The sequence below is a fragment of the Vulpes lagopus genome, chromosome 4 (genome assembly GCF_018345385.1).
Source record: "Vulpes lagopus strain Blue_001 chromosome 4, ASM1834538v1, whole genome shotgun sequence".
Lineage (NCBI taxonomy): Eukaryota > Metazoa > Chordata > Mammalia > Carnivora > Canidae > Vulpes > Vulpes lagopus.
The window spans coordinates 31,210,950-31,232,095 of record NC_054827.1 but is presented as its reverse complement, the minus strand read 5'-3'; the positions used below and the strand labels follow the sequence as shown (position 1 = coordinate 31,232,095).

The 21,146-nt window shown below is 40.0% G+C and overlaps 1 protein-coding gene across 1 annotated transcript in view; it reads right to left on the bottom strand.

Annotated features, from left to right (window-relative positions):
* Nucleotides 1-7,433: 7,433 nt before the first annotated feature.
* KCNU1 (potassium calcium-activated channel subfamily U member 1) overlaps nucleotides 7,434-21,146 on the bottom strand; it is a 142,155-nt gene continuing 128,442 nt past the window's right edge. Inside the window, 4 exon segments of the mRNA XM_041751038.1 lie at nucleotides 7,434-7,959; nucleotides 10,353-10,486; nucleotides 12,238-12,429; nucleotides 20,580-20,719. Of these exon segments, the coding sequence (XP_041606972.1) occupies nucleotides 7,746-7,959; nucleotides 10,353-10,486; nucleotides 12,238-12,429; nucleotides 20,580-20,719 (680 nt within the window). The 3' untranslated portion in view covers nucleotides 7,434-7,745.

Here is a 21,146-nt window from a genome sequence, read left to right as displayed (position 1 = left end):
AGGCTCCATGCACCGGGAGCCCGACGTGGGATTCGATCCCAGGTCTCCAGGATCGCGCCCTGGGCCAAAGGCAGGCGCCAAACCGCTGCGCCACCCAGGGATCCCCTCAATTCTAATTTTTTTATTGCAGGCATATTGTAGGTTTTTAGAAAAATTTGAATTCATTACCACCCCACCCATACCAGTGGAGTCCTGTTTGTTCTGAGTTGTAAAATTCTTTCCTGCAAAGCATTATTAATTTCTTTCTACAGTTATCTCGAGAACATTGCTTGTTTGGAACCAGATTTTATTTTTCCCATTAACTTTCCCAGTTGTAAATTCCTGCCACACAGCGTATAAATTTGGATACTACCCTTACACATAATATGAACTTGAGGCTTCAATTTCTCATGATAGGTGTTTTTCATACCAATATCCCTAAGCAGAGATAAGCTTTCTTGTGCCTTTTTTGGGCCAGAATGAAGAACCTGTTTATTGCCTCTTAACAGATAAGCTGATCTTTCACGGGTGGTGGTTACCTTGGATCTCAGTTCTTATCTGTATTTCCTAGCTCCAGGTGGCATTACAATTCCAGCCACTAACTAAACAGTCCCACATATGAGTCTTATATCTCTCACAGGCATTCTCTCTATGACCTCTTGCTTCTGGCTGAAAGTTTCCACTTGTTTCAAAAACGGCTATATATTTAAAAATTCTGTTGTTATAACTTACTGAACATTTCTGAGTATTTGGAGCAGGAAGAAAATCTATTTGAATTCAATTAGTCATACTGTTGAAAACATAAGAGTCAGAGTGATCTTTCAAAATATAAATAAGAAAGCATCATTCCATTATTTAAAATCGTTAAACAGCTTCTCACTGTACTTAGAATAAAATATAATCTCTTTCTTATGGTCTAAAACTGTTTCTTAATCAGGTCCTGCCTATCTTTTAATATCATCTCATGCAACTCTTCCTGTGGTGTATTCACTATTCTCTAACCATACTGGCTTGTTTTCTTTTCTTTAACATGCCAACTTCCCTTTCCTAAGACAGTGTTTCACAGGATCCTTCCAATCCTTCACTGGTTCCTGAGTAACACATTCTCTACCACATCAATATGTTTAATTCTTTTCTATTATGAATGTGCACATAATTAATGTTCAAAATCTTTTAGTTCAACTTTTTGCTTTTATAGAATAGTAAAATGAGTTGGGAAAGGAGCTGAGAAAGTTTTAAGAACTTGCCCCAAATCCTGTGTTTAATGAGACATTTTAAACAAGTACTCACGTCTTCTGATTCCCCTGCCCTATGTCTTTCTGGTGACTACTCCAATGATTATAGAAAACCCAAATCAAGGATTTGGGAAGAGAGCAGATAGACTGCAAGGTGATCCATAACCTCCATCCATTTATATGATGAATTTTGTGGAATATATAGACACATTAATTTTCTGGGGAGGAAGGTTGTACCTTTTATCCAATTTTCAAAAGGGTCAAAACCTCATGTCTTTTGCCCATTTCATGATTGGATTGCTTGTTTCTTTGCTGATTGAGTTTAATAAGTTCTTTATAGATACTATATACTATAGTATCTATATACTATAGATACTATAGATACTATATACTATAGGGCTAGATACTAGCCCTTTATCTGATATGTCATTTGCAAATATCTTCTCCCATTCTGTAGGTTATCATTTAGTATTGTTGACTATTTCTTCTGCTGTGCAGAAGCTTTTTATCTTGATTAAGTCCCAATAATTCATTTTTGCTTTTGTTTCCCTTGCCTTCATATGTGTCTTGCAAGAAGTTGCTGTAGCCAAGTTCAAGAAGGGCATTGCCTGTGTTCTTTTCTAGGATTTTGATGGATTCTTGTCTCACATTTAGATCTTTCATCCATTTTGAGTTTCTCTTTGTGTCTGGTGTAAGAGAATGGTCTAGTTTCATTCTTCTGCGTGTGGCTGTCCAATGTTCCCAGCACCATTTATTAAAGAGACTGTCCTTTTTCCAGTGGATAGTCTTTCCTACTTTGTCAAATATTAGTTGACCATAGAGTTTAGGGAATAGACATGGCCAACAAACACATAAGAAAATGCTCTGCATCACTTGCCATCAGGGAAATACAAATAAAAACCACAATGAGATACCACCTCACACCAGTGAGAATGGGGAAAATTAACAAGGCAGGAAACAACAAATGTTGGAGAAGATGTGGAGAAAGGGGACCCTCTTGCACTGTTGGTGGGAATGTGAACTGGTGCAGCCACTCTGGAAAACTGTGTGGAGGTTCCTCAAAGAGTTAAAAATAGATCTGCCCTAAGAGTCAGCAATTGCACTGCTGGGATTTACCCCAAAGATATGCATGCAGTGAAACAGCAGACACCTGCACTCCAATGTTTATAGCAGGAATGTCCACAATAGCCAAACTGTGGAAGGAGCCTCAGTGTCCATCGAAAGATGAATGGATAAAGAAGATGTGCTCTATGTATAGAATGTAATATTACTCAGCCATTAGAAATGACGAATACCCACCATTTGCTTCAATGTGGATAGAACTGGAGGGTATTATGCTGAGTGAAGTAAGTAAATCGGAGAAGGACAATCATCATATGGTCTCATTTATTTGGGGAATATAAAAAATAGTGAAAGGGAATAAAGGGGAAAGGAGAGAAAATGAGTGGGAAATATCAGAGAGGGTGACGGAACGAGAGACTCCTAACTCTGGGAAAAGAACAAGGGGTAGTGGAAAGGGAGGTGGGGAGAGGGGTGAGGTGACTGGGTGATGGACACTGAGGGGGGCACTTGATGGGATGAGCACAGGTGTTATGCTATATGTTGGCAAATCGAACTCCAATAAAAAAATATAGAAAAAAAAGGGTCAAAGCCTCAAAAAATTCTTAGAAACTACTGGTCTACACATTGTTTATAAACTATTATGTTCCTTGCATATTTTCTCTTGTCTTCATATCAGTTTTCCTATAAATAGGAACTGAACAATCATTATGGAGGTGAAAGACCTATAGCCCCAAACTATAAAACCTTGATGAAGGAAATTAAAAGATAATACAAACAAATGGAAAGATATTCCATGCTCATGGATTCAAAGAATTAATATTGTTAAATGTCCATACTACCCAAAGCAATCTACAAATTTAATGCAATCCCTATCAAAATACCAATAGCATTTTTCTCAGAATTAGAACAAATAACACTAACATTTGTTTGGAACCACAATAGACCCTGAATAGCCATTCTTGAGAAAGAAGAACAAAGCTGGTGGTATCACAATCCAGGATTTCAAGGTACACAATTCCAGATTTGAAAGCTATAATAATCAAAACAACATGGTACTGGCAGAAAAATAAAGTTAAATCAAAGGAACAAAAGAACCCAGAAATGAACCTACACTTATATGGTCAATCTATGATAAAAAGAGGCAAGAATATACAGTGGAGTCTCTTCCATAAATGGTGCTGGTAAAACCGGACACTTACATGCAAAACAATGAAACTGAAACACCTTATTATGACATACACAAAAATAAACTCAAAATGAATTAAAGACCTATATGTGAGGTCTGGGACCATAAAACCCCTAGAAGAAAACATAGGTAGTAATGTCTCTGACATTGGTCATAGCAATAACTTTCTAGATATGTCTCTTCAGGTAAGGGAAACAAAACAAAAATAAACTATTGGGACTAGATCAAAATAAAAATCTTGGGCACAGTGAAGGAAATCATCAACAAAATGAAAAGGCAACCTACTGAATAGAAGATCTTTGCAAATGACATATCTGATAAGGAGTTAATATTCGAATTACATAAAGTATATAATTCGATATCAAAAATCCCAAATAATCCAACTAAAAAATGGGCAGAGGACCTGAATAGACATTTTTTTCCAAAGAAGACATACAGATGGCCAACACACAAGAAAAGATGCTCAACATCACTAATCATCGGGGAAATGCAAATCAAAACCACAATGATATATCCTCACACCTGTCAGAATTCTTATTATCAAAAAGACAAGAAATAACAAGTGTTAGTGAAGATATGGAGAAAAAGGAGCCCTCTTGCGCTTTTGGTAAGATTTAGTAAATTTAGTAAATCAGTGTAGCTACAGTGGAAAACAGTGTGGAGTTTCCTCAAAAAATTAAAAATAGAAATAGTATATAATCCAGGGATGTCTGGGTGACTCAGTCAGTTAAGCATCTGCCTTTGGCTCAAGTCATGATCCCAAGGTCCTGGGCTTGAGCCCACATGGGGCTCCCTGCTCACTGTGGAGCCTCCTTCTCCCTCTTCCTCTGCCCCTCCCCCCTGCTTGTGCTCGCCCTCTCTTTCTGTCAAATAAATAAATAAATTTGTTTTAAATCCCATAATCCAGTAATTCCACTACTGGATATCTACCCAACGAAAACAAAGACACTAATTCAAAAAGATACATGTATCTCTATGTTTATTGCAGCTTTATTTAAATAGCCAAAATATTTTTAAAAAGTAGGTGTCCATCAATAGTTGAATAAATAAAGAAGATGTGGTGTATGTGTACACACACACACACACACACACACACACACTGGATTATACTCAGTCACAAAAAAATATGAGATCTTGCCATTTGTGAGAAGATGGGCAGACCTAGAGGATATCATGCCATGTGAAATAAGTCAGACAAAGACAAATACCATAGGATTTCACTTATATTGGAATCTGAAAAACAAAACAAATGAAGAAAATAGAAACACACCCATAAATACAGAGAATAAACTTGTGTTTGCCAGAAAGTAGAGAGATGGGGAAAAGGAGTGAAGGGAGTGGGAGATACAGGCTTCCAGTTATGAAACGACTAAGTCATGAGGATAAGAGGTAAGCACAGGGAATATAGACAATGGTATTGTAATAGCACTGTATGGGAACAGACAGTAGCTGCATTTGTGGGTGAACATAGCATACCATATAGAGTTGCTGGATTACTGTGTGGTAGGTACACCTACAATTAATGTAATACTGTGTGTCAACCATACTTCAGTAAAATAAAGGATTGAATAATCATTATGGATTCCTTTATGAATTATGACAATATCCACTATATTGCCAAAGGATTTAGTGTTATGATTTATATTAAAATGTTGCCATTTATGAGCAAAGGATTTGCTTCTGGAGTTATGGAATCACTTTGCACATGAGTCTAAGGGTATTTTGACAATTTTATTTATGAAGACAATATAAATACAATATATATACTCACAAATATAAATACTCAAAAGTTGGCTATAGTGCATATACCTCAATATTTCTTTAGCCATATTTCTGGTCCCAATCCCCTAAAATACTGAAAAATAAAAAATTACTCATTCTGATTTCTCTGCTGTGTTGAAAATGAGATCATTTGTGGGATAAGCTTTCACTCTGGAGAACTGAGTTTGAGATGCTAAACAGCTTGATTGATATGTGTACAGCAGAGATGTGGATTTTAAATAAGCATAGGAATAATCTTTACTTTTCTTTCTCAGGAATATTTTGTTTCTACCAAATTTGCTATGTATATAAAAATGACCTGGTGGAATGATACTGCCTTTGCAGTAGATGTTTGGTAAAATGTCTTCCCAGACTATGAATCAATTTCCCTTCCTTCACTGGGGGCACTCTCCACCTCAGCCATTGATAGCTGGAGTGGAGTGGCTAAAGCTGAACCTACTACATACTTTCTTTCAGAAATTAGGATTTGAGATTCAGAGACAAGCTAGTGAAATCTTTGATGCATCTATAACTACCTATGAATGTGGAACTGCAAGAAAATAAATGTTGCATATGTAATGAAAAACAAAAAAGTCAGTCTGTAGAAAGTGAAGGACGAAGAAGACTCAGGTAAGCTTAAAAAAGAAAAAAAAATTCCTTGATCTCTGACAGCTTTCCTTACAATTACTCCTTTTTTTCCCATATAGGCTGAGTGGATTTTATTACCAACAAAGTTTAACTAATATAAAATTTTATTTCCTGTGGATTAGTGTTTTGTTTTTCTTTTGTGTGCTTAGATACAGAATGTTTGTAAGTGCTAGAGTCAACACAACCATGTTTAAATGTTGATTTGATCACTTGCTAATAAAGTATAATAATTTGGATGCAGGGACACCAGGGTGGCTCAGCGGTTGAGCCTTTGCCTTCAGCCCAGGGCATGATCCTGGGGTCCTGGAATTGAGTCCCACATCGGGCTCCCTGCAGGGAGCCTGCTTCTCCCTCTGCCAGCGTCTGTGCCTATCTCTCTGTGTCTCTCATGAATAAATAAAATCTTTAAAAAAATAATTTGGGTGCACTCATACTAAAAATTTACTTGTTATCTGAAATTCAAATTTAACTGGGTATCCTTTCTTTTATCTAGCAACCCTATTTGTGACATAGTTTTTTCCTTTGTATAATAGAGCTAATAATACTAAATCAGCAAAGATGTTGTTAAAAATGTCAAGGATATCATAAGCATTATTTAAAATAATGTATTAGAAATATGGTTTAGGGATCCCTGGGTGGCGCAGCGGTTTGGCGCCTGCCTTTGGCCCAGGGCGCGATCCTGGAGACCTGGGATCGAATCCCACATCGGGCTCCCAGTGCATGGAGCCTGCTTCTCCCTCTGCCTGTGTCTCTGCCTCTCTGTCTCTCTCTGTGTGACTATCATGAATAAATAAATAAAATCTTAAAAAAAAAATTAAAAAAAAAATAGAAATATGGTTTATTATTTTCTTTCCTCTTCCCTTTACCTGTGTTGTATCTAAAACACAAGATGTTGCTTACAAAGCTCATCATTATAAGATAACCCATTGGGAGTAAATGGTTTATTTTGGAACATAGGGAAAAGTTTTAGACCTTTTATGCAATGAGGTCTTTATCCTCAGATTAGAGAATTTGGAATCTGTCATATATTTCTGTCTACCTGACTTCACCTAGGCACCCCATTCCAGGATACTGTAATAATTCATTCTTGTGCGAGCCATATAGCTAAGTCTTACTTACAAACTGGTTTCCAATTCAAATCAACATCTCCTCATCTGATCTTTCTTACCTCCTATAGAAGAAGATGAAGAAAGAAAGAGCATGAGGAATAATGAGAAGGAGATAATATACTAGCTTACTATTTGCCTGCTTAAGGATAAAGAATGTAAGATTCTTCATTTGAGGGCTCTTTATGTCTCGTCTTCTTGGGTTCATCCCTACTGGATTCTTCATTTGAGGGCTCTTTATGTCTCGTCTTCTTGGGTTCATCCCTACTGGATGAACCCAAGAAGTACTGAAGAATCTCTTTTACATAACTCAATCTAACATGTTTTCTGCTCAAGGGACACAGAGCAATGAACTTTCCTTACAGAACATTCATCATCCATTTCTTTATTTATCACTCCAGATCCAGTGGGATTGGATCAGACTTTGGTCTCTCCCCAGTATGGGCTTGCTGATCCACCACTAGGCACTGGGCACAAAAGTGGCATGCTTCTGTTTTTATTTTCCTGTTCAAAGTCACCATCTCTGGATTTGCTTTACAAGTAGCAAGCGAGGGGCTTGTGGAGAACATCCACGGGTCTAGTTTGGTTTTGAAGAAGCAGGGGCATTCTCCTCTGGGCTTTCCTTCTTTTTTCCTCTCCCATTTTCTTTCACAGTTTCAGTTTTACCTAAATGTGTCTGGGATGATATTTTACTCCTCTGAGTCAATACAGCTTGCTTAGAATCACTAACAGAGATAGTTGCTGGCTGCAAACAATGAACGGTTGTAGTCAAAGGTTGTGTTGTAGTTGCTCAACTGGGTCAGTTGTAGGAGAATTATGTATTTTTGTACGTTTCTCTGATGTTGGCACTGTATTTGTCATTTCATATAAAGCTTTAGATGAAGTATCCATTTTGTAACAAGAAGTGCTGAAAGGGATGGCACAAAACACAAGATCCGAGGGCAGTAGCTTAAAGTCATTGTCTGGCCGGGTAATCACAAACCTGTAAGAAAAGCCAAAGATGACTCCCAAGCTTTTGCAGGCAGGACAGTGTGGCTACAGACAATGGCCCAAACAAGGAAGTCTTTCTGCTGGGCCAGAGGAGGAAATGTTTTTTTGTTGTACTTTGCTTCATTGGTTTCTGATTAAGAGTAAATATCTCTAGCAACGGAAGTCCTTGGCTAGGAATCAGAAGACTAACATTCGCTTCTGCCTCAACCCTAGTTAGGCATGGCATCTCCCTTCCCTGGGCCTTCCTTTAGTCATTATTTTAATGGGAGAGGGTTAGGGTGGAGGTATTGACTGATTGATCTCTAACAGTCTTTTTAATATCCACTACAGTAATGCATTTAGTCAGCACAATATTGAACACTTGGCCAAGCTTTATCAAAATCAGAAGATCACATATATTCAGCTATTTCTATTCTAGCTTAGGCCTACTCTAATACTTATGCCACCAACTATCACAAAAAAATGTAGTGTGGCCAGTGGGGGAAAAATATTAAACCGAAATTTTATTTGAAATTTTGACTAGTAAGCAAATAGCAAATGTCAATGAGTCTTAAAGAACTCCCAGAGCCTGGACTTGCATAAAAAGTCTTCGCAGGGAAGCAGGATACCTTAGTACTGTATCAGGCATATAGCAAATCCTCAGTAAATGTGAGTTAATTAATTAACCACCAGCATTCATGTCAACACACTGAGGCAGAATAACCTTTCATATCTTTCAACCTGTATTTCTTCATTGCTACCCCAAGTGGTCACCTCTTCTTTCCTGAACATCCAACTCAGGGCACCTCAGACCTCCTTTTACTGAATTTACCCCCCCTTTATCTTTCCTACTGAGTCCCCTACAATGTCTATAATTGTTTAAGCAAAACCTACTATAGTCACACATTCTCTTTGAAATAGAAATATCATTTCCTTCCTGGAGGTCCTCTCAAATATGGGATGCATGTTGTCCCAAATACTGAGCTCAATAGGTTTTCCAGAAGTGTTGGAGCAAAGGCATTGAGTTCAGGAAGAGAGAGAGACAGAGAAACGAGCATCATTTATGCTTCCTAGTACTGCTTCCAGAATATCACTGCTCCCCCAACGTCTTTGTGATTAATGCTCTATAGCTGCATCACCCTCCCTCTCGATTCACCGGTGTCATCTACAGATCTCCAAGCTTATTTGCTTCTGGCATTTGGGACACTTTTTCTTTCAAATTCCAGTGCCACTATCAGCTTATGTGCATGCAGTGTTTATGTGGGTTACAATTCCAACAGCCAGCGCATTTCCACTTCCCATTGATCTTACCTCCAAACCACTTTCCTAGTCATATACTAGGTGTTATCATTTCTTGATATGCCCTGCCACTAAAATTCTATGCTTCCATAAATCATTCTCTGGCTGCAACTTCCCATCATTCTTTCCCCTTTGATTCCTGAACTCTGAGTACATCTACTCTTTAACTGCATCAGGATTTTCAACACTTTTTCCTTTAAAGTCTGGTGTTGCTTCCATAAACCCTTCTTCCATTTCCTCTCAGGAGCTAATACACTTTGATTTCTTTTTCAATTCCCTGTGATACTTCCTCCATCTTTTCTCCCAGCAATGGCTATGCCTATACTTCACAGAGAAATCCTGGTATTACATACAAATTCCTATTAGCACAGCCCTCACCTATGGCTATGTTTGCCTTGGCACCCATTCTTTTCCTTCTGATGAGTAGAAAAGTCTTTCCATTTAAGACTTACCCCACTTTGAGTAACTTGGTTTCTTTCCCCTTAGAAAGGAGAACTCGTTTCCTTCAATCTTCTTCGTCTCTACTATTTTTAATTTCTCCTTCTTATACTGAATCTTGTCCATTCCCATTGTGAGGATCTTACTTTGGACCTACATTATTGTGTTGTCTGTAGACTGCACCCTTTTCTTCCCCCTCCTACCCCCCCATACATTTTCTTTATGTTCTCCTACATTGTGGTCAGATTGCTCTGACTTTCAACGGAAATCTGAACATGTCGCACCCGTAACTTATATAGAGAGATCACAGTGGGCTAGAGATGAGGCAGTCAATAAACATTTACCCAATGACTCTAGCAGAAATAAGTAAATCTTTCCAATGTGGACAGTGGCTTTCAACTTTAAAAAGTTACATAGAAATAGATGAGGGGTAATCTGAGTTTACATTTCATTTTTCACTGGGTACATGGACGTCATTCTCCTTATATGGTCAATATTAATTGGATCACCAATTCATTCATGTTAAGTTACACACATGCTTCCTTCTTCCTACACAACTGTCTACTTCCCCCGGACCCTTTTTTGTAACTACAGACCTTGAGCTCTGTACTTCTCTTTCACATTGAATAAAGCAGCTTTGGCTCTTATGCTTGGATAGATGGGTAGCACTTTCCAAGCTAGCATACTCCCCTTTTTTGTTCTGGCTTGTTCTCCTCTTCATCTATCATGCGGTATAAGCCAAGGCAGAGGATTCCAAAATTATCTAATGAGCCACAGAACACTTGCCCAAATGTCTTTCTTGGCTGGGGAGGAAAGAGAAAAACATGTGTCTGTTGGTACTTCAATTTAAGCAATAACAAGTATTTACTGGAAAGCTATTGTCGTTCCTTGAAGCAAAAATTTGGAAGACCCAAAAGCCGTTTCCTGTTATCTTTTATAGTGGCAGTGTCAAGTAGGAAATTAGGTTTATGATACGTTTTGAGCATCTAATCCCAGTGATTATTTTTATCACTGTGGTCTTTCAAGAGTATCTTGTGGGCATGGTATAGGATGTTGTTGTGCTAGTTTTTATTACTACTGCTATTTGGTAACCATTAAAGAAGTAATGATGAGTAACAGGTTGGGAAATTCAGTTTTCCAGCTATACAATGGGTTGAGATGTTAAATGACCTCCAGAGAGTAATCTTTTTATCCTACTCTACAACAGCTTACAATCCCAAACATTCCTCTTGACACTGCTCTCTGGCTATAGTCAACAAAAGCAGCATGAGTAGCAGACAACAGGGTCAAAGCAGCAGCAAATGAAGTCACATGAGAGCAGTTTGTTTCATTATGATTCCTTAGGGTAAAGAATAACGTGGGGACAGAAAATAAGTGGAGAAAGGAAAGAGAAGAGTATTGACCAGTCCACTGTCACTTCTGATACTGACAAGAAGCTGCCAGTGGCAGTTGTCCTGGACTTATAATCACTCATAAGGTAATCGTGGGTGAAGAGCCCAGGACCACAGATACGCAAAGGACCAGACTATGCTACAGGAACTTTGCACCTGGAATTCAGATGCACAGAGGTTCTCCCTTTTTGGCAGTATCTATTAAGACATACCAGGTGCAAGAAACGGAAGGGGCTGCTCCATGTGAAGGGAGCTCTGCTGATATCCTCTCAACAAACAAAAAATATTTCCTTACAATGCCCTGCCCCTGACAACTGGTAGAGCGCTAAATGTAATTTTAATCAAAGCTAAACTAAAAGACACCAATCAGTACATTACTCATCCCCAGGCTGGACTTCACTGTGATTCCCAAACACTCAGATGCCCCATTGGTTATGCCATAATTATGGCACATCTTTTCCCCTTGCCATAATCTACTGCTCACCAGCTCAGTGGGCTAAGAAAATTCAAGCATTTTCCACTGGCCAGCCCGATCAGAATCTTAGACCCAAACACAGAACTCTTCTGCCTGATTTCAGCTGACATCATCAGATTTCTTTATCAGCTCAGGTGTATAGGAAGAGTGAGCCGAACCTGGGTCAGACTGCCTTGGAGGGTCCTCTGTTTTTCCAGTGGGACACAAAGTGGTTTCAGGTAAATCCTTGTTTCTCTGAGTCTTGGTTTCTTGATCTGTTCAAGCAATTAATAAAGAATGCCCTACCAAGTAAATCTTTAGACAGATTAACTAAACAACAACTAAGCAGACAGGCACAGGGAAAGTGCTCCAGTAAATATTAGCTATTACAATTATTATTAATATCCTCACTAAGGTGCAAAGTTGTTAGACCTCTCAGATGCTTCCTGCAGACTTCGATTTTTTTTTATTTAGAAGATAAGGATAATAATAGCTGCCTTATCTACCTCTTGGAATTATTGTAAAAAATAAATAGAACATGTGAAAATGCACTTTAAATTATAAAATACTCTGTGAATACAAGATTGTATTAGTTTTTGCTATTATTTCCATGCTATGGACCATTTGGAACCCAAACAGCCTGAATCCTTTTCAGAAACCCAAAGTGGTAAGGAAGTGGGAACCCCTATTATGATAGGAGTAGACTCACTTTAATGTCTGACAAAATTGTTTGGTCCAAGGACAGAAGTCCCAGCTTACAACGCATTCTTCCAGACAAAACTGAACTGTAGCTCTGGACCATCCCACAGAAACTCTTATCCAAATGTTGTTCCAGCTGAGAACTTATCCCTCCTGTCACCAGCATCTGAAGTAATTCCAGGACATGATAATTGTAGAAGGCCTGGAAGGCAAGGGCAAACATGTGAAAAGTCAGAGGAACCAGCACAGAAACTGTGGAGGTATATTGTCTTAGGCACTTGGGGAGCATTGCTCTTTGAAATGGATCCAGTGAGGCAAAACAGGGTCTCTCATTATTATTAAAATCAGCTAAAATGTCTCCATTCAGGTAGGGCACTGGGTTAGGCAAAGTACAGAGAAAATAACACTTACTCGTTTCTTGCTCCCTCAGAGCTTACACTGTGGCAGAAGAAGAAAATGGGTAATGATGCTAACACCAAGGATGTCTTCTCTTCCAAAAATAACCAAAGGAGTATGTTTGGCCACAGATACCTTAATAATCATCACCATATATTGAAAACTGTGTATTTAATGAGACTTCTATTAATGTTTCCTTAGGGCGCTTTGACATTATTACTGTCATCAATAACTGAATCTTCTGAATGCAAATCTACTTATATTCTTTTTAAAATGACTTACTTGGGGACAGGTATTTACTTGGGTCTTATTAATATTTAGATCTCCCATAGCTCTTGTATACTACACAAATGGTAGATGTTGAATAAATTAATGGAATTTTGGAATCTCTGGCATCAAAACAATTTCTTATTTTGAAACTACTTGGAGTCTGAATAACCCTAGCTATGTTCTTGAACTACTTTCCTAAAGGATTCCTACCACATATAGTGTAAAATAGATATCGGCATACATGTAAATAGCACTGTAATATGTTACCCATTAGATTTTCCCAAAACTATTGAATACACAGTGTTTTAAATGTTCTACCTTTTTAAATCTAAATTAGATTTTTACTCTGGTTGACATGAAAATTTATATGTTTATATATTACCTATACAAAAATCAATACTTTTGTTTTTATTAAAAATAATAGGAAGGACCTTAATTGTTACTGTCATAGAAATTTTGCTATTTACTTTCTCTAAAATTCCGGGACTTGTCTTATGCAGACCGAATTATGATAGGGTCCTGTTTACTAGTCTTCCTGTCTTATTTTTCTTCTTACTAACAATCCTTGTTCAAAATGTTTCCAGAGAGATTCTCTAGGACACAAATCAAATCATGCCGTCCAGCTCCTCAAACCTGCAATGTCATACCCCGATGTACCCCAGGCTCATATCCTCCATGAATGGTGCCCTCCAGTGCACACTATGGTCTATCTATTGCTCAAGCTACATATTTATTCCTTTATGCCTTGCTTTGGAACATCTGACTGATCATTCATCAAACTCTCTGGCTGGCAAACTTTAAGCTGGTCTCCTCATCAGAAAGAAGTTTCCCTGTCTTTGTGATCCCACAAAAGCCACTGGCTTTTGTTCCATTTCATCCTTCTATATTTTATAGTTAGTAGTTTGTCTGAAACACACCTGACTTTGAATCTTGGACTGGCATGTCTTAGCTGAACACCTTTGGACAATTCATGTGTTCTTTCTCAGAAACAGTTGTATAACTTTTAACATTGATGTGATAATAACATTTTTGAGCCTTGTTTGTAGGAGGTGATGAGATATACCACATACATTACTGAACTCTGTTCCCTTCAACAGTGGTTCTTATGTATCGGGATCACCTGGAAGGATATTTGTGAGTGTAGATTTCTGGGATCCAGGATCTACGGGATCAGAATGTATGGACAGGAGCGGGAATCAGAAATTTAAAGGCCACCTCTAGTGGTTCTGTCACTGGTTGGTGCTCAGATCACTATCTGGGAAACACTTCTGTAAATGAAATGTTCTTTTGGAGGACACACTTTATCTACTCAGCATTCATGTCCTCAAAGTGCATGAAACAAGACAGGTATTCAAAAGCTATAAGAATATTGACAGCAACTGGCAGTTGATTTTTAAGAAATAAATAATGTTAATAAAATGTAAAAGCCACTGGGATAAGAGGGTGTAGGAAATTAAATATGAGCTATATGAATTAAGAGAGAATAAAAGTAAAATGTTTTAAAATAGCTTTTAGATTAAAAGATGACTTCAAATGCCTTCTCCTCCCTAATGTCCTGACTGAAGGGTTCCCCTGACTGATGGTCTCCTTCTCACATTTCTTCTTTGTTCCATTTTGCTACCACCCAGAAGGGTGCTTACAGAATCAGCTCCCTGAAATCCAGGCATGAACAGGGGATATAAATCCAGGTTGAGCCACAATCCGTTTAAGAACAAGTGGCCATCGTGTAGAGTGATCAAACATAATGCTGTTAGAATAATTCTCCACTGATTAAAGAAAAGGTACAAATTTTCAGGTTATCCTGGTGTCAAAGGCTCTAGGGAAACATGTACTTTACATATTTAACTTAGCCTTTGAATATATCATTTTTTCAGTTTTGACATCAAAAGGATTGCAATTCTATATTGGGAAAAATAAAGGGATTTATGTTACCCTTATTCCATGAGCTCATCTAGTATTCTTATAATTCAGGGTTCTATGGTATTGGTATCTTTCTTTTTTCATACCTCCTTCCCTCTTTCCTTCCCTTCCTCCTCCTATCTTTCCTCCTTTCCTTCTTTCTTTTTTCTTTTTCATGAAAATACAAAGGTTGAAATGTGCTTCAAATAGTTTAAGACCTTTAAACTTGGATAGTGTTTCTTTTTTTAATATTTTATGTATTTATTCATGAGAGACAGAGTGAGAGAGAGAGGCAGAGACACAGGCAGAGGGAGAAGCAGGCTCCATGCAGGGAGCCAAATGTGGGACTCGATCCCAGGAATCCAAGATCATGCCCTGGGCCAAAGGCAGACACTAAACCGCTGAGCCACCCAGGATCCCCTTGGATAGTGTTTCTAATATAATCATATTTACTAGAATTTGGACTTCCAGTGTTAGAAAATGTTGCAGCCCGTGGTGTTATAACTTTTAGCTACAATGAAGACAGAGGTCTCTCTTACAACTTACAATATTACTTAATAATGTAGATACTAACATCCTAGCTACTTGCTGCTCTTTATTCTGAAATCTAATCTCAAAAGACCCTAAGACCAAACATTCATTAAGAAATGCTTCTAACTGAGAATGAGTCTACATGATAGGAAAACTGCAACTAACCAGCTGAGTGACCTTAAGGGAGTCATGTAACTTCTGCGAGCCTCAATTTCCCTACAAGTAAGGAAACTTCCCTAAGTTCATGTCTGGTTCTGAAGTTCTATTGTTATAAAGCTGTACAGGAATCCTGCTTATGGACCTGAGTGTCTCTCCCTATTTTTTTATAACATTAAGCTGATAGAAGATTAAAAGTGAATCTGAATTATACTTTATAGGTATGTTTTCCCATCTGGGGCAGGAGTTCACAGCAGTGTACCAGAGGCTATTTGGAGCCCTGGTGTCAGCTGTATCAGATTTGGAGGGAAACAGTATTATTTTATCTTGAAAAAAAATTACAGGTGTATCAGGGCATAGAATGAAAAACTACATGAAATCCAAAGCAAATTTTCAGTAAAAGCAGTGATGGGTTAATAGTGTAATATTCAGGCTTTGTTCTATCCTAGGGACTTGCACATTCAATTCTTTATATTTTTTTAATTTTTATTTATTTATGATAGTTACAGAGAGAGAGAGAGAGAGAGAGAGAGAGAGAGAGAGAGAGAAAGGCAGAGACATAGGCAGAGGGAGAAGCAGGCTCCATGCACCGGAAGCCGGACGTGGGATTCGATCCCGGGTCTCCAGGATCGCGCCCTGGGCCAAAGGCAGGCGCCCAACCGCTACGCCACCCAGGGATGCCTAATTCTTTATATTTTTTTAATATAAATTTATTTTTTATTGTTGTTCAATTTGCCAACATATAGAGTAACATCCAGTGCTCATTCCGTCAAGTGCCCCCTCAGTGCCCGTCACCCAGTCACCCCTTCCACCCCCTCGCACCACCCCTAGTTTGTTTCCCAGAGTTAGGAGTCTCTCATGTTCTGTCTCCCTTTATGATATTTATTAAGGGGGAATGGAGAAAAAGGTGAAGAAGTCGGAGTCAAGACTGGTGATCTCATCTTGTTTCTGACCCAGCTGAGGTGTTAGCCTCCTTTTTTTCTGAGGGGGGTCTGTTCCGAATGCAACTATATTCCTCCTTGCACTTCTGTGTGGTATGGGTATCAGGGAAAAATAACTAGAATTCTAACCTCTGACCATGCAGCAATGGGGAACAGATCTCTTGGTGCATTGAGCTTGGCAGCAAATTGGAAGAACCATCTAGAAGGTGTTCTTTGGAGAGGAGAATTATGGGACAAAAGGCACATGCAAAATGGGGAGGGATGGTGGACTCCTGTCATTTAGGACTCTTGACTGGGAACTGGAAATCTGTCTCAAAAGAGAGGACAGGATTCTGGTCTTCTTATTTTATGCCTCCCTCTCTGTTGGCCACGTATTCTAACTTACAGGGAGTGGTTTTCCAAATCTCCTTAACAGGAATATTCCTTTACATCAAATCCTAGGCAGAAGCCACACATAGTTCTGACTGGGGGGAAGAGTGCAGGTGGTGGTGGGGGCATGATGGGGTGGGTGAGTCCCTCCTCCCTGTTTGTCTGCTCAGCAGCTCCTGAACACCCTGGGAGGCAGACTCCTTTAAGCAAAACTTGAAAATCAGTGCACTGGAAGGACACACATAATCACAGAAAGAGATGTCTGGAAAGACAAAGGACTATAACAACGAGGTCTGACTCTGTAATCATAGAAAGTGGGGTTCAAAGACTAGCTCATCATCTGTAAGTGCTGTGACATTGGCACTTGATTTGTCCCCCTTAGCTTCAGATTCTGGATCTTTAAAGTGAGGCTTATAATTGTATTCTCCTAATTGGGCTGGAAGAAGAATTAAACAAGGTTTTGCAGCAAAGATCTTGGCCCAGAGTAAGTGCTTCAGAGGTCTTATTACTATTCCTGCCACAGCTATTGTTCTGATTATTAATATTATTCCAACAGCAAAACTTATTGGAAGAAGTTACCTTGAGGTCTGTGTTGGGAAAGATCCGTAGGTGTCATCTGGAGGCAGAAAACTGTGATCATTAGTGGCCTCTGTCTTGGGAATGTGTTAGAGGGAGTGATAACCATGGAGGCCAGAACGGCCATCCTAACTTTAAGGGGAGACTGAGTTCTTTGCCTTTCTCCCCCACTTCTCAGCAAGAAGATGCTCCCACATGTATGGAGAATAAACTGGAGTGTTAATGAACATATTCTGCAGCCACCACCACAGTGTTGGCTCCCAGATGTTTTTAGTGCCAGAGGATAAATGGTCTCTTCTTCTCTGAGGCTACTGCTATCATTTCCATGAGACCAGGCACAAGATCAGAAGGCCAGCCAAGATCAGATGGTACTAGAAGACTGTAGAGGATAGAATTGGAAGCCCAGACTTGACCCGTGGGCTCCTTCTTTCTATGTGGCTGGACAATGGGAAGTCACCCCCACCCTTAGAAAGCCAAGTGGACCGAGTAGCAGCAGACAGAGATGCAAGGGAAACAAAAGTGAGTAGTATGACCTGATTATTTGCAAAGGTCTAGTTCAGCTCATCATGGCTAGAGATTTGGGGCTGGAGCTCTAAATAGTAGAAAAGTGTGTTCATTTTGTTGTGCCATGCATCATTAAGGATTCAAGAGCTTAGGCAGAAGGCCACTAGGTAGATATGCAGAAGGTTAAGACCTAAGCCAGCCCCCTTGACAGAAAGGCTTGCCCTGAAGCTCCATTGCTCTTCTCACCCTGTGTTCTGTTCACCAAGCGCTAGTCCTAAACTTGGCATTTACCAGGAGCCCTTATAAGCAAACTGGTGGTCCAGTGTGGCTTGTGACCTCATGTGACTCTCCCTTGTGTCAGACATAGTGTGTGGATTTTCTGTCTCTCACAGTCTTCAGAAAAGACTCCTGAGTTTTTTACCCAGCTTATTTCCTTCTCCAGGAGGACTAGGCTGTACTCTCCCACTGAGAAGCCCACCATCACAATATCTGAAGGCAGCCTGGCAGGCAGAGGTACTCCTCAGTGTGGTCACAGGACTGACGGCAAGTGGAGGGAGGCTGCTGGATCTCAAGTTTGAGCTTCCTATGCGGGCTGATGTTATGTGTTCATCTGTTTTTATTTCTACTCTCTTTGCCCTTCTCTGCCCATCTAGCTCTTCCCACTAGTTGTAAATGGAGTTCATGGCTTTGTTCTACCTCTGTGGACCAGAAGAGTTTAATTAAGGCTCCAGTTCAAAAAAAAAAAAAAAAAAAGGCTCCAGTTCAATTTAAGGCACAAAGCTGCCTGCCATCTAGGGATCTCTGAAGAGAACTGGGACCTTAACCCCATTTAAAATGTATCCTGCAGACAGGTCCAGTTCATCCAAAATCACCTCCTGCCTGATGCTTTAGTCATTAATTATTGGAAAGTAACTGACATATCAATGACAGACAGTGATAAAACCCTTTCCTTGTTAGAGCCACCTTACCAGAAAAGTCACCTGACTTGACTCCCAGCTCAGTCAAGGCCAAATGCTGCCTCACCCTTTAGGAAATTCATCATCTACCAACTTGTTTAATGTTGAACTATCACTGACATAGTTTTATCTCTCTGAGAGCTTGATAGGATTTATGAGATCTCCCCCTGCCCCCCAAAGCTTAGGAAAACAGAACCCAAGGTGACACAATCCCCTCAGGATCAGTGGCACTGATGCCATGAGGACAGTGCATGTGCCCCAACCATGCTCCCCTAAAAGTGCAAACTGTGCCTTTGAGGTGACCACACAGTTCAGGAATGATGCCCCTTCCCCATAGAATTACAGAAGACTGCAAGGTAATCAAACTGTGTTCAGAGCCCTGTGCGTCTGTAGGCTGATATTCAGCCCCTCTGCAGCCCTTCCCTTGGAAAATCTGGGGAAAAGGAGTCTGGGAGGTGGTAGGTAACAAGGATTTCCTTTGAAGGAGTTCTTGCACCCACGTACAAATGGCTACATACAGATTTTGTGTTTTGATTCAACTCCTTGAACATACCAAGGGCTCTTGCACCTCACTGCCTTTTCCCTTCTTCCCTGTGCCTGGAGTGTTTCTTCCTCAAAGATCAAAATGGTGGGCAGCCCCGGTGGCCCAGTGATTTAGTGCCACCTTCAGCCCCGGGTGTGATCCTGGAGACCCGGGATCGAGTCCCATGTCGGGCTCCCTGGATGGAGCCTGCTTCTCCCTCTGCCTGTGTCTCTGCTTCTCTCTCTCTCTCTCTCTCTCTCTCTCTCTCTCTCTCTCTCTCTCATAAATAAAATCTTTATAAAAAAAAAGAGAGAGAGAGATCAAAATGGTGTGTGCTTTCTTTTCCTCCAAAGCTGGACTCACATGTCACCACATCAGTGCTGCCTTCCTTCTCCAGCCACGCTATTGAAACTTCCAGCTCCTTTCCTAACCCCTATATTTCTCATCTCATATTGCCTTAGCCTTATAGCTATCTGACACACCACATGTGTTCCTTATTTATTGTGTTTCTGTTAATCTCCTCCATGAGCCCGAGCTCCACATGGGCACAGACTTTGGTCTGCTTCATCACTGCTGTGCTCCCAGCAGTTAGAACAGTGTGCCCTGCACGGAGTATGTGATCACATGGTGAATTAATTCCACTTACAGAAATACTGTAGTCGAAGCAAGGGATCCACTGAGAGGCTAAAGAGGAGCTGAGAGCTGAAATGCAACCACGAAGTCGAAAACACATCCCAGGAGCGGGGCAACTTGGAGGGAGAGCTGACCTAGCTCTGAATAAAGCTCATACTACCAAGGCTTCTCCTTGGTCCCTGTGTCCCCTTATGTCTGATTTCTGCATAAGCTGATGGGGATATTTTAGAGAGAAGAGAAAGCAGTGTCTCCTAAGCTCTGAACCAGAGCTTGATCTGCCTAGATGCACTTGAAGCTGAAAGGTAGGCATCCTGCTTTTTATGCGCTCATTCCTCCTGGTACCAAGTGTTCTGGTCCTAAGGGCCAGACATGTTTTTAATCTTGAAAATGTGAAAATTTGGCTTCCCTTGCCAAGTAGTTATATAAAGAAAGAGAGAGAGAGAGAGAGAGAGAGAGAGAGAGAGAGATGGAATAATGTATGTGAATAAGTTTTTTCAGAAAAATCAAAAAGAACTCCAAATTGTGAGGCATTCTCATCATTTTCCTAAGACTGAACCATCCTTTCTCCCTTCTGCAAGCTTCACTTAGCTGCACTTACTGTGGCCAGGAGGGAATCCAAGAAGCTGCCAGAAAAGACAGTGCCTGTGGAAAAGGACGTGCTAAGATGCAGGCTTGTTCCTGCGAAGGATTCATCCAGTCCACTCAGCTGTTCAATATAGTGGATATTGGAAGGATTTTCTGTAAGGCAAAAATGGAAAAAAAAGAAAGGCAGGCAGACAAGCTTAATACAGGAGTGCCATACATGGCAGGCCAAGGGGTGATCACTGATCAAAGAATTTGATGTCTATTCTGGGGTCAATGTGGGATCTGCCCGTACTTCAGTATGTCTATCTATCTATCTATCTATCTATCATCTATCTTTTTTATTTCCAAGTATCTTCCTCCCCTAAAGACATGTATCCTTCTTGGGTACTTTCATAATCAAGGGTATACCTTGGTACTTCAAGCCCAGCTCCTCCAAATAAGTGTCCCCAATGTCACCTTTGTATAATTTATCTCTCAAACCAGAGCACTTTTGGAAGTAAAAGGGTGTACTCTCAATAACTGCACTGACAGGGAGGCCTGGGTGGCTCAGTAGTTGAGCGTCTGCCTTCGGCTCAGGGTA